This window comes from Octopus bimaculoides, chromosome 3, assembly GCF_046866305.1.
Source record: "Octopus bimaculoides isolate indiv1 chromosome 3, ASM4686630v1, whole genome shotgun sequence".
Taxonomy (NCBI): Eukaryota; Metazoa; Mollusca; class Cephalopoda; order Octopoda; family Octopodidae; genus Octopus; species Octopus bimaculoides.
In genome coordinates, this window is record NC_142930.1 from 54,493,081 (window position 1) to 54,508,341 (window position 15,261).

Sequence of the window (15,261 nt, forward strand, 5' to 3'; positions counted from 1 at the left end):
TATCGGATATAGAGTATTTAGAAGTACGAGGCTGGTTCGGTTCGTGATTTTAGTCACTTAGTTGGCGAAAATGTCGCAACAAAGGACCGAACAGAAGGGAAATCAAGTCGTACATGTTAGGGGAGACAGCGATTCCGACTTGGAGGCTCTGTTCAAGGCTGCTATGAATCCTTCAGAAGTCCCACATCAACTTCCATTGCGGATGAGGAACCTGCCGGCTTCTTTCTTCACACCGCCCGATCCGACGCAACAAAAGCAACACAGCAGGGAAGGGAGTACGGATTCGACGGGTGCCGGTAGCGGGTCGGTGTTGAATTCTCCGGGTTTGACCATTGCTCACCCTCGCGCACATTCTTCCCCGGCCAGTTTAGCGCAAACTATGAGCGCAGCCCCTCCTCCGTCGTCCCAGCATGTTAGACAGCATAGTTATGATCTCACAGACGAACAGCCCCTACCCCCGGGATGGGAAATGGCAAAAACTAATCAAGGACATCGATATTACCTCAAGTAAGTTATCTAGTTTTGTTTTTTGTTGTTTTTTTTTCATTTTCTTCACCTAGTTTTTGCGGGAAAATATGATGGACGATGAAATGTCAACACACTCTCACATTATATCTCTTGTACATATCATATATATTTGTATACCATATATTTGTATATCATATATTACGCACACATGCACGGTGGAATATTCGGAAAATATTAAAGAAAAAAAAATGAAAAGAACTTTTTTTAATAATCCCTAATATTATTTGGAGGATGGCGATTTATCATTTATAATTCTTCCTCAAAACTAAAGAACTTTTTATTTATTTATTTCTAACTCTGATCTTATATATTTATTGACCTATCTTTTCTTAATTTCCTCATTTCCCAGCCGTTTTAACTTGTGAATTTTTTTCTGTGTTTGTTTGTTGTTTTTTTATATATATATATATCCGTAGTAAAAATAAATAATCCCTAATATTATTCGGAGGATGGCAAATTTATCATTTTTAATTCTTCCTCAAAACTAAAGAACTTTTTTATTTATTTATTTATTTATTTCTAACTGATCTTATTCTATTGACCGACCTATCCTTTCTTAATTTCCTCATCTCCGAGGCCGTTTTAACCCGTAAATCTTTTCTCTGTGTTTGTTTTCTTTTTTGTTATTTTTTATATATATATATCCGTAGTAAAGAAATAAGTCTGAAGAAATTGGCCAGACTTTCGATTCGCTTCTCTCTTCTGACGCCATGTTGGAACATCTGCAGTTCCTTCCTTGTACGCTTGTCGCCGTCTCTTTTACACTCACGTAATGTTTGCTGCCCTGTCCTGTTTCGGCATCTCTCCCTCAGCCATAACCGCACAAAAGCTATCGCAGGAATTACTACTATCGCTACTACCGCTATTGCCCTATATTCTTTAATTTATTTATTTATTTATTCACCATTATTATTATTATTATTTTTTCGACACCTCTTGACTTTTATCAATCTTCTTTTAGTTTGTTTATAACACGTGCAATTTCTCTTTCTTTCTTTCTTTCTTTTTTTTTTGTTCTTGCGCGTCACGGTCCAGTAATTATCTTCTACTTGTCTCTCTACTGATCTCTTTTCTATAAATTTCACGCTCTTTCACATCATCGATCATCTGTCATTCAGTTAACGCTTTCCCCAATAACCTATTAGAAATTAGTGACACTTATACGAAACAAAATGTTTCCTTTTTATTCCATTAAAAGAAAAATTATTTATCCCAGATCTAACTGAGAGGCAAGTTCTATTACTAGATTGTCATTCGGTGGTGACGAAACTCCGAAACCATAAACACAAACACACACATACACATACACTATATATATATATATATATATGGATTAGTGACATTAAGATTGAATCCTAGCACGCACTCGTACTTCGGCTACCTAGCTATCTCTTTATTCCTCTCTCTCTCTTTCTTTCTTTATATATATATATATATATATATATATATATATATATATATATATATATAATATAATGTAAGGATAAAATCTTTATAAGAATTTATCAAGTAGTCAGCGTGAAAAAACCTCATAAGGAAAAAACCCATCATTTTTTACCATAAATATATATAATTTAATTTATATAAGGGCATTACTATACAATAATGCCTCACGCTTAGAGGGACTTCATAAGTCAAAACTAACAAAATAAGCATATGAAGTCCCTCTAAGCGTGAGGCATTATTGTATAGTAATGCCCTTATATAAATTATATAAAAAAAAAATATATATATGCACACACACACACATGCATACATATTATATACACCCACTCACGTCTCGATCGTAAACTGCCATTATTGTTTACTTTCTCCACCCACCCCCACCACGATCTACTGCTATCTATAATTGTTTATACTTATTATTTATACTAAGCCTCAAACCCTATTCCATCGAAACTTATTCTGTCTTTCAAGATGAAATATTGTGGTCTATTTATTTAGTTGTTCATTTGTTCATTCATCAGCACTTCCATCACATCGCTAATTTTCTTCTTCGATATTTGTTTCGCAAACTCATCCACACGTCGCTCGTGTGTATGCGCTTCTGTTTATATATATATATATATATGTATGTATATATATATATATATATATATATATATATATATATATATATATATATACATATATATATATACACACACAAGTACATACATACATATATATATATACACACACAAGTACATACATACATATATATACATATACATACATATATATATATATATGTACACACGTACACATACATACACGCGTATAATTTGTTACGTATTAATATAAACACTAACATTTTCACCATTTATTATACACGTATCTGCAATGATGATATTATTACCATTATTGTTTATTAAATTTCTGAAAATTTTTTTCCCCCTATTTCCCTCAATTTTTGCGATTTTCAGTTTTAACGCTTTCTGCTGCTTCCTCTCTTAATTTTCGCCATATCGTTCTGCTATTCTTTTACTCTTAGACTGTTAACAGCAGCACCATTCTTCGTGGCATCCCTTTTAACCATTCCTATTCGCCTTCAAAAAATATATATATACCATAATAATCGAGTAGCAAGGGTAAAGAACGAAACAGCAATCCTTAAAAATATACATCAAATATTCAAGAACTCGATATCAATTTATTATTTTTCATTAGATTGTTGTATTCAAAGTTTGGTAGAATTGTATTTTCTTTGGGATTATTGACTTATTTATTTTTGTCCCTAATCGCCGAGTAAAGTAATTCTTCCGACCTTTATTTATTTAAAAAAATATTTTTTTTACACATAACTATTTTCGTTTCTTTTTAATCATTTGGAAATACTTTTAATCAGTTTAATAATAATGGGATTATATTTCGAGAAAGAAAGGTTAATTCAGAACAAACTCTGTTCTAGATTTTTTTTTAAAGTTAATATTTAGAAATGAACTTTTTAAAAAGAAAATAAAACAATATCGCCATAGGTCATCGTATTAATCTGAGATAGAAATTTATTATAAACGCAAAATGCTCCTCTTCAAATCAACATATCGATACACCAACTTGGTCCGCTGGCATTTGTCTTCACTTTTACTCCGTGCGTGTATGCGTGCCCTACTACCCCTATTAATATTTAAATTGACTCTTCCTTTCAGTTGATAATCAGCACCAAGAAACGAATGACTAGATAAATAATATTACTATATTGAGGATAGCCCTTTCAGAAGTCTTTCTTTCTTTTTTTTTCTTTAATGGTTTTGTGTTTAATGGGAATCGAATTGGCACATACAAGTTAGGAGGAACTTTACTTACTTTTCCTTCCCAGGCCTATCTTGCATTTAAAGAATGGCTATTCCACTCCCTGCTTAGTCTCTCAAAGACTTGTTAGAACCCTCCTGTCTCTCTTTCATTCTACACCTACGGCATTATTTTATCGATCTTTATTTACAGTTAAATCAAACTACAGGGTAGGTTCCAGTTGGGAAAATGATGCTAAGAGAACGACTTCTGTAATAGTCTCCCACACCTAAATATTGTATGAAGACCTGCTGTGCTAGCTGGTGTATTTCTCATCTAATAATAATGCCATGATGCTGGCTATATATATATATATATATATATATAGATAGATAGAGAGAGAGAGAGAGAGAGAGAGAGAGAGAGAGAGAGAGCGACTGTAAATGAAATCCTTTACGCTTCTTTATAAACTCTTCTGTTTAGAACGATTCTTTAAGCTTATATAAACTTTTTCATGAAAATTATCGTTATGAATATTAGTAATTTTAATAATTATGTAAGTATTCTCAGTAGTTTAGTCTTTTCTACTCACAGACACACACTCCCACATTTATGTGTGTGTGTGTGTGTATATATACTCATCAACAACAATATACAAGTATGAGATTACATTTTTCTCTTCATTATATTACTAGCTTCTCTCCTGCCACACTTCACCACTTTCCGCTTTTGCATTTCATTATTACATTTGTCATCGATTATTGCGGGGAAATCCACTTCTCTTGGAAGTCTGAGCTATTTATTCCACTTTACCAAAGTGCTAACTCTACTCCTCTCGCCCCGCTTTTTTTTTTCCCCCTTTCTTTTGGTGGGAAACGGGAGCAATACTACACTAGCTATCACATTTATCTAGTTAATGAATATTTATTCATATATGAATTTCAAAACTAAAATTTAAAACCAGTTCCCTAACCGTTTGAATGCTTTCTTTAAAATGACTTCAGTACTCCTTAACTTCAATATTAGCTAATATTTGGATTGTGAAAGACTATATATATATATATATATATATATATATATAGTGTTGGTTGGTGTTAAAAGTTGGGATAAAGTGATAGCTATATTGGACTGGAATGGTTTTGTTTTGTTAGCCTTGCCAAAACAAGATGTAATTTGTCACTCCTTTTTCTACTCGCCCCTTATTTAATTCTAATCCTATTCAAAATTGAATTCAGGCTGTTCAAATTTTTTAATGAACTTTAAATGTTGCCATGTCATCTGATTCCACATATGGCCCAGTTTGAATTCGCTTATAATTAAGGAAATACTCTCAGAATTCCCCCACTGTTTTTGCAACGAAGGCATCCGACTGTCTTCCTTTGCTTCGCTTGTGTCTGTTGACGAATCAGTCATCAGTGCTGAGCCATCCTTTTGCCTAGCTATACACCAGCACTGTTGACCTCAATTACTTCTGTGTGTCGGGAGATACCATTTCATTTCGCTTCTTTGCTACATCTAATTATCATTGCCTTGAAGTCTCCCTGCACTTTATACAGCGAGACGGTAGGGATTTTTTTTTAAGCGACGATATAAGTAATAAAAAGAAATTAAATTACAAGAGTTCTGGTCTAGATTTTTATTTTTAATTGAATAAAAAAAGATTTTAACTATTGAAGTTTGTGATGGGTAGATTCGCACGAGTTTTATATTTTTGTTTTCGATGCTTTTAAAGGGAATAAATATTAGGGTGGCTGAATGAATGGAGGGATGAATGAGTGAACAGTAAGAACTGGTTTCATACTGGAACCGTTTTCAATCGAACCTCTGTAATTATTGTGTCAGTTTCAGTTTATGATTGTTCTGGGAACGATTTTCTCTTTCGTTCTGTCCTTCTCTTTCTCTATTATTATTTTTTATTATTATTATTATTATTATTATTACAAAGGAGATCCAGTTTAATTGGTTGGTAATTGGGAGAGGGGCTGGAATTTGCCATTGAATCATCACTTTCTTATTGAAGCTCTAGCATAGTTCCCTTGCCGTATGATTTCCTGTATTGATTATTAAACAAAACTGTATTAAAACATTCGGACATGATACACACACTACAACATACAGAAAACAAAACAAAAAATCTTTTTGATTTCTCATGCTTGCAATTTCTGAACTACAATGCCTTATATAATTATTACTAATCTGTTAGACCAATGTGATGTGTATGTGTGTGTTGGACAAGTTTCAGGGCGAATTATATAGGTGGGTGTGGATAAAGTCAACTGAAGTTTGTTCGTTGGTGTGTTATTGAATCGATTCCAGAAAATGAACTGTGGAACCCAACTCGAGCTAGGTAGAGTTAAACATCAAGTCTGGAGTTTTATTGCCTCGACCTCCTTTGCCCTTTTAATAATACAAAAGCGGTTCAAATCCACCACTACCCAACGGGAATCTATTTTGTCTTTCATCTCTTCGAGGTTAATACAATATACGTACGGTTCACTTGATTGTATATCTCTCTTCTCTCGCTAAGTTAGTTTTGAGCTTTAAATCAAAAGAAATCGATTTTTATTTTTTATTTTTGTTTTTTTTACATAGGCATGAAGCTTGAAATGTTTTAGAGGGGCGAATTGGTAGGATGTTGTGATATACATGCTTTTCTCAAGAACATAAACTGAAGTGAAAGTTTGGAATTGTCTGTTTGTAGTATATGTATACTTTACGGGAGCTTGTTAATTATAATGATTTTTGATGTAGGCTCAAGATGAGGTATACATTTGCGGAGGGGTTGCTGTAGGTTACATCACCTCCAGCTATTGACTGGTACTTTATTTTCTCGACCTTGAGAGGATGGAATGCAAAGTTGAAATCGGCAAGATTTGAACTCAACGTAAAGAGTCGAAAGAAATGCCATTAAGCTTTTTGTCTCCGACGCGCTAACGAATCTGCTAGCTCACCGCCTTATAATAATGATGAAGATGATAATAATATGTAATAATCGTTTCTTTATTGGCCTCAAAGGTACTAAAGACATTGGAACAAAGCAGAAAACGTAGAGCTCCGATGACTATCCCATAAAAAGCACGGTTACCTTGACCACTTAGGCAGGTGTCCTTCCCATTCTGTCCTCTTCCGATCTATATGCTCAGAATAGTACCGTTCACTTGAACCATGCTCGCCTCTCATCCACCTTTCAACGAATTTTTCTGGCAGTACCTCCCTCTCCACCTTCTTTTCCTATTGGGACTCGAGAAAGTTGATGAGGGCTTGGCTGAAAAGAGAAGTGGTCTGTATTGAACACCTTCAGTTTTTTTCCATCACATAGCCTCTTTTGCCATGGCTATCAGACAAATAAACACTGCCTGCCCGCCTCAGCCAAAGAAACTTGGCGGGGCGATATCTACTATGGACTCAACTGATAACAGGATTTATCCTATTCGCGACTGCAACAATTCGACAAAAGCCTATAAGTTAGAAATGCTCGGACACTGGATGAGTGAGTACAGAACAGTTTCGTTACTTTTTGCGCATCTAGGTCAGTACCGATTGTCAGCACTGCTCTATCAAAGGAGTCGAGATGGGGAAAGACGTATCTGACAGACGGTGGCCAGACCTGTTCACTGTCAACGAAAAGCTGGAGATGCAGCAGCCTCAGCGCGTGCCTGCGCATCAGTAGCCACGGAATGTCCAGCCCTGCACTCAGCTGGGTTGACAGCATATAATAGTGTTAATATTATTAATTTAATAATAATAATAATAATCGTTTGTGATTTAGCCACTAGGCTTGACTTTTGAGGAGGATAACAAACAGTTAAGTATATCGATCCTAGTACTTAACTGGTATTTTATTTTATCGTCACCGAGAGGATGGAAAAGAAAGCTGACCAGCACGATTTGAACTCAAAATGCCACAAACCGGAAGAAATACTTCAAGGCATTTTATCCGATGTTCTAATGATTCTGCCAATTCGCCGCTTTTTAAATTTAAATTCTTAAGGCAGACATGAGTCCATAAATGTACTGGGGATGTCTATAATCCATTCCATCGACTTCTATTATGATATTGGGACATCTTATCACCATCAGAGATGAAAAACAAAAATCACCCTCTGCAGAAGATAAAACTTATTGTAAAGGGACGTAACTAAGTACGCAACATAATTCGTCGCTCATTGATTCTGTCATTCACCGAAAATTTCTGATAGAGAAATATTCCAGTCTAGACTCAAATTTAGCTGGTGTTAATGATTTTTTTGTTTTTTTTTCTTTTATGCTTCAGGAATATACACATACATAATCACGTACATCTATATCTATCTGTCTATCAATATCTATCTATCTATCTATCTATCTATCACGAGAGAACAAACCCCTACGCGTAAAGCAGGCGCTTGATTTGCTAGTAATAGCAGAAAAATCATCTCTCTCTCTCTCTCTCTCTCTCTAATGACACCTGCCTAAGATTAATGTTTGGGATGGAATGACTTCCTTTGATCTTTGCTCTGCTCGATCACGACTAACCTGGGAGTCTATAAGAATAAAATAAGATAGGTATTTGTACCAGATGAGATTAGATATCCGATTTTTTAAAACCTTTCTGATATCCTAGCCAGGTTTAATAAAAAAAAAGTGCTTTACTCCCCCACCACCACCACAACCAGAAACTATTCTCATGCTGGAATAAATTGTCAAGAATTAATGAAAAACATGAAGTTTTGATGTTCATGCCTTTCCCAAACATAGACATGATTTCTGCTGATTATTCCACATTCATCTCGCCGATTCATTATACGGTTGTGTACGCGTGTATGCAACATGCGCAAACATGTATATATATATATATATATATATATATATATATATATACATACACACACACACACACACATAATATGCATATCTACACATTCGTGTGTGTATGTTTAAGTATATATACGTACACCCATACACATGGGGTTTTCATACTTCCAGCAACACTTGTACATTGACATTTAGTAACTACGAAGTCGCAGACAGTGTGAGGAGAGACCTTAAAACTTAACAAATAAAATAAAATTCGCACCCTACATAGAAACTATCAAAATGTTATCTTAAAATATATAAATTTTTCATTCATTGCGGTAACCACCCATTTAAAAAAATTATTTTTATCATTATTTTTTGTACATAATTTTTAATTCTGTCATTTAGAGTGACTTCTACATCAAATTTTATTCGGGTTATTTTTTTAATTTTTTATGTAAACATTATTTTATATAAGGAAATGAGTTCCATTTCATCAACATTTTACGTAAACTAGAAAGAAAATATATTTTTTAATATACAAAACTAATTACTCTATTGCCTTTGAGGCAGTGAGTCAAAATACAACACTCAGTCATTGGTTTTCGCCTGTGATTCAGTTTCGATCTCTTGTCGGAACCATTATAATTTTCATCCATTTGAAAGTCATGAACATCGCACCGTTTTATCTCATTTATAATATAAATGAATGATTTCTTTTTATTTGAAATCTTTAAATGTATTTTAGGCATATCTTCTATTTTTTTTCTCTCTCTCATTGAAGAACTTTGAAAGTTAAAAGAAAAAAAAAGAACTCAAAAGCCACTGCTGTTTAGAAAAAGAAAAGCGTTATTATTATTTCCCAAATTTTATTGTAATGTAGCATTTGAAAGACTTGTGTGGCACAATAAAGCAATCATATAATAATGACAGGGCATTAGATTTAGCAGCGCATAACTCCTCCGTATTATGTGCTTGCGTTTGGCGCTTCATTCTTCTCTAATAATACTGCTGGGATCGACTTCGCCTGTCTTTGATCACTGATAAATTTTAACATAATCTCTTCCAGGCTGTCGATGAATGAACGAATATTATTTTTACGTCTTTCTTTTTTCCTTTATATATATATATTACACAAATATGTGTTCTTTTTCATTTTTTTTTTTTACTGTAATACAAAGTAATATATGTATATATATTTACATGTGCGTGTGTATAATACAAAATCATATGTGTACGCCTACAAATTTGTCTTGCGAACCCTGGAGCTCCCTTCCTCACGCTGAAGCCTTCAGAAATGATTCAATGTTTATAACTAACTCCTCACATTGCAACTCCATAATACTGAAATTGCTGTTTGTTTACATTTGCCTGATCATTTGATATTATTCAGAAGTTTCAAAAAATATTTGCTTCTCACATTACTTTTTATAATAATAACTTTCCGTGGTATAATTTAATTTAGCTGAATTAATTTATACCAAACATAGACAAAAAAAAAATGTATGCGTCTGTGTGTATACATGTATATGTATGTGTATACATATCTATTTGTGTGTGTGTGTGTGTGTGTGTGTGTGTGTGTGTGTGTGTGCGTGCACGCGCGCGCGTGATGTCATTTTAATTTCCATTTCGTTAGACCACTTCTGTCCACGCCCAAATGTAACGCGTTTGAAATAGATATCAATACACTGATAAATAATTTAGACATAGTAAATAAAAAATGTAATTATGTTCCTTTACAAACGAGATGCAATTATTACTAAACCTTTCTTATTATTTACTTTCAATGCTGACAAAATTTTAAAAGTATAAGTTCTTTAATATATTTATTATGGGTATTTTTGTCGACGTTTTGAAACGTATTTGTAAAGTTAACGATTAAAGAAAAAATTAATTTCGATTTTTAATATCGTTATTAACTTGAACATTTTCTTAAGAGGTGTTAGACTAACCATAAAACACACACAGACAGAGGATATATTATTTATACCATAAAAGTATACGGCTTGAAGTGTGTGTGTGTTTGTTGTGTGTGTGTGTGTGCATGTGTACTCCTTGGGAAGTTCAGCAAAGGGAAATAACCAGGAAATTTACCAAAGCCTAGCTCTGACAGAATTCCAGTCCAGCCCACACACTATTGAATTCGGCCCAACTAGGGAATTTGGTTTTTACTGTCTGCAAAATGTACGCTCTCCATGATTGAAGCTTTCCTTATTTCCATTTCCCATCTTTTATCATTTTAAACTCTTTGTCTGATCCATTTATTTACTATTGCTATGTTATGCAGCGAATTTGCGATTCCCGGCCAGAAATAACTTTCACTACTACACGAATGACGCAGACGAATTTTTATTCTTTTCTTCTTTCTAATATTGGTTTCAAATTTTGCCACAAGGCCAGTATTTTCGGGGGAGGGGGTTAAGTCGATTACATCGACCCTAGTGCTCAGTTGGTACTGATTTTATTGACCCCGAAAGGATAAAAGGCAAAGATGACCTCGGTGGGACTTGATCTCAGAACGTGAAGCATTCTGCTCGGCATACTGATGATACCGCCAGCTTGCCCCTTTCTAATATAAGAATTTTAAAGCCAAGTTTAAAAAATGACCTCTGTTTATAAGGCTCTTACTTTTTATCGATTGTTTATTTAATATTGTTTAATACTTGTATAACTTATAAATGATCATAGATGGCGAACTTAAAATGCTGCAGACATGTTACACAAGCTATTTCTATCTTATGTAGATAAAATTTTCGGAGGAATTTTGGAATAGCTTCCCCTCAAAGTACCTTCACTGTACACTAAACTACCTTCACTGTACACTAAACTACCCTTTCTTATGGAAAAGGAAAAAGATCGTTTTTAACCTCTTTGTAATATCAATAATATATAAATATATGCATACATATATGTACATACCTACGTATATATGTATATCTACATGCATATATGGGTACAGAACATTAAAAAAAACGTAGACAGAATGAGAAACAAGAACATAGAAAACGAACATTATTTCGAGCAACGAAAAAATTAAACAAACAGAGAAATGAGACATGCAACATTAAGAACATTCCCTTCATCAGTTGTCCCCTGTTATATCTACTCCCGTGTTTCAGACGTCAGAAATGACAAATCTGAAAAATTTTCCTTTCTTTAAATTTTTTTTTTTTTTACAGCCTTGTCCTTCCACCCCTACTTCCTTACTCTTTTCCTCTCCTATATGAGGTATGGCAATTTGAGGGACAGCTATTCAAAAACTCGGCCAAATTTTCATTCTGTGTCCGATATTTGGAAATTATTACCTTATGTGTGCATCTAAGCCTTTCTTCGTTATTGTAGATGCAACTCAGCTGCTGATGATGATGAGTAAAGAATATTGATGTTGTATGTAGGAAGTTGGCTGGATATACATTTCAAATATTATTATTGGGAGTTTTTGTCTAATAACTGCTTTGTCTAATAACTCATTGCTGAAAGTTTTCCAACTCACTATAATATATACCTGAGACCCTTCATCACCATCATCATCATCATTTAACGTCCATTGTCCATACTGGCATGGGTTGGACGATTTGATTAGAGCCGGCAAGCTAGAAGGCTGCACCAGACTCCAATCTGATTTGGCATGGTTTCTACAGCTGGATGCCCTTCCTAATGCCAACCACTCTGTGAGTGTAATCGGTGCTTTTACGTGCCACCGGCATGGGTGCCATTTGCATGACACCAGTATAATACTGCTGTTTTTTATCCTCTTAACTCTAAGTCTTGACTTCTTTATCCTTACACATCCATATGCCCAAGTAACAAAATAAACTATCTACTCTTTTACCAAATGCAAATTTTTAAAGAATTTGCTAATAATTAATTGTAAAACAAAATTCTATAAAATTAACTAAAAACAAATTTTTATAAGATTTTTACCAATAAAGAATTTTTTTTTTTTTTTTTTTTTTTGCTACTCTCACAGATTCCTGTAATTATTGCCATCCAATTCCATTATTATGAATTTGAATAGGGAGCTTGAGTCATAATATATTTATATATATTACTACTATTTAAAATGGTTTAATTTAGTTCTATCGGCTCCATGCAGCTCAAAGTTTTGCAAGCCTCTTTACAGAAACCTGGCTTGTTCAGGCTCAGATTATTCAGGGTCCCCAAAGTAATTTCGTGCAATAATATTGCTGACAAGATTGGAATCTTGTGGTTAAGTCAAAAGAAATCTGAAGAAAAAGTAAAATATATGAATAACATCTGTAAAATTTCACTTGTAACGGTTTAGTTTTAATATATAATCTCTGGAGTAATACTTCAGCCTGCAAAATATCTACTTATATATTTTTTAATTGAATTATTTCTATATAAAAAAAAAAAGAAAAAATTTGAAGACATGCTGTGAAGGTACTAATGTAAAATTATAAAAGGGAATTTAGTCATTGACCTGAAGATTTTCTGTTCTTTTGCTCAGTAACCTATATAGTTGCTGCCAAACAGGATTGGAAACTGCTGATATTGTTTTAATCTGATATTAATATCTTATCAGTTATCTTCAACTGATGTCCCAAATGGGAGTAATTGGTAAGAAGGTGGTGCTGTTACTGGTTTTAGGTTCTTGTTGGCTGAGTTTTATCTTAAATAGAGAGGAACATTAATGTAGTAAGCCTGTGTCCGATTCTATTCACTTGCTTCTTATTTCTTTTACTTTTTTTACTTTCATTCTTCCCAGTTGACTTAATTAGATTTCCAGAGACTTTTACCATGGAAAAAAGTATTTTCTTATGTTCTTATGATCTCATATTTATGACATTATACAATTTAGATGTATTTATTTCACATTTCTTTTTCATCATAAATATAATAATTTTTACATAATAATCAGACAACTTAAATCAGTTAAATATTCATGACCATGTACAATATTATTGTTGTTATTTAGTCCTGTGAAGAAGGCATTTTTGCCATGAACATTTAGTCTTCCTTGCTGCAATACCTCTACAATGAGATTTATCCAATTCAGCTTTATTTTCAAAAATTTTCAAAAAAGTGTATGATTCAAGAGTTATTTGGCTGCTCTTTCTAGCGACCATGCAGATGACTCTCTTTTTGGCTCATACAGTGTTTTCTCCAGATCTACAATATTTTGTGACTGTTTGATGTGGCTTTTTACAATTTAACCCTTTAGCGTTCAGGTTACTCTGTCAAATGTAATGCTTATTTAATAACATTGTTATGAATTAATCATGCATTATTTCATAGCTTTGAGAGTTTGATGTGGCGACTGTTTATTTTTTGAGTGACATTGTAAGATGGGTGTGAGAGGTTGGATCTGGCCTGTTTGAATATTTGAGCCAGATATGGCCAACTTGAATGCTGAAGGATTAATCGGTTAAACAAAACTCATTTGACTATGATTGTCGTTTTTGTTATTGTAATTATGACAGCTATAATTTATTCTTCACATTTCTTAACAACAAAGATTAATTTGTTGTCCAAGGTTTGGTTCTAATTTCATCTAAAATTTGCTGATTCTGAGGCATATATATCCACATATAAAAATGACTAGGAGTTGGATTTTCTTTGATAAAATAGTATGAGTTTAATGTTTATTTTTCCATTCTTCCATAGATCAGACAGTATAATATGATTTCAGAAAATGATCAAAATTTTGTATTTGGAAATAAATACTATTCATTTGTGAATTCATTATTTGCTACAAAATCAAATGAAATCATTTAGACTTTAGCATTTTCCTGATTATTTTTGTACTCTTTTATAAGCGCAGAAACTTTACAATATATTTATCTGAAAACAACAGTTAATTAACTTACTTCATTTAGTACTATCTAATTATTTTCTATTACAAAATATTATACTGTATTATAAATACCATGCTATATCAGAGCTGAATATACTATACTATTGATTGGAGAAGGAAACTGAGTATATCTTTGCTGCAAAATAGCATGCTGTGAAATGATATATCAGCAGACTACTCATCCGTTTTATTGCAAATCAGAAAGAATGTGTTTACATTCTGAATATTTCTCTCATAGCCAGGCTTTCTGATATTTAAATTTGTTTCAGTACTGAAGAACAAGCGTCCATTAAATCTGGAGTTAAAGGTACTAGTTAACTGTGAAAACCAAAACCTAGTTGAACATTTTACTTGCTCAAGTCAATCAAGGTGGATGCTAATTTACAAGGCTAATTTAATGAATATCTTTTTAGATCATATGTTCTCAAATTAAAGTATCTGTCTGGATCTAAAATGGATTTCAATAGAAATGTTATTTTTGTTCATTACTGTTTTTGTTGTTTTTCTTTTGCTTTGATAACTACAATTCAGGATAAAACTATTTTTTACTTAGCATGGGATTGCCCAAATTTCCTAATTAATGAATTTAATGCAATTAAGCTAAGCTGATTATATTATTGAAACAGTTGTAGCAGCTAGCTTACTTTTAAGTTGAATACTGTTTTATAAATATGATAGTTGAAATTAAATTTAATTGCTTTTCTCTGAGCTTGCAATGTGTTAAGGTTATATCTCATTAGTCTTCCATTAGACAACATACAAAGTCACCTTCTCGTGTATGTTTATGAATATTTTACTATCTATACAGATCACTACATGGTGAACGCTATACATTAAAATGTTTGGCTTAAATTTCTTCAGGAACAAATAGCTCAGTTGGTGCTAAATGGTGAAAATGAAACTGTTACAAGAAATGCTTTTGGTTA

General features: G+C 33.1%; 1 protein-coding gene across 2 annotated transcripts in view; it reads left to right on the top strand.

The window, feature by feature from the left end:
• LOC106880285 (transcriptional coactivator YAP1) overlaps nucleotides 1-15,261 on the top strand; it is a 104,196-nt gene that overhangs the window by 628 nt on the left and 88,307 nt on the right. For both annotated transcript variants that reach the window (XM_089348988.1, XM_089348989.1), the window contains exon 1: nucleotides 1-507. This exon is cut by the window's left edge. In XM_089348988.1, the coding sequence (XP_089205114.1) occupies nucleotides 71-507 (437 nt within the window). In that variant the 5' untranslated portion in view covers nucleotides 1-70. The remainder of the gene's footprint in view (nucleotides 508-15,261) is intronic.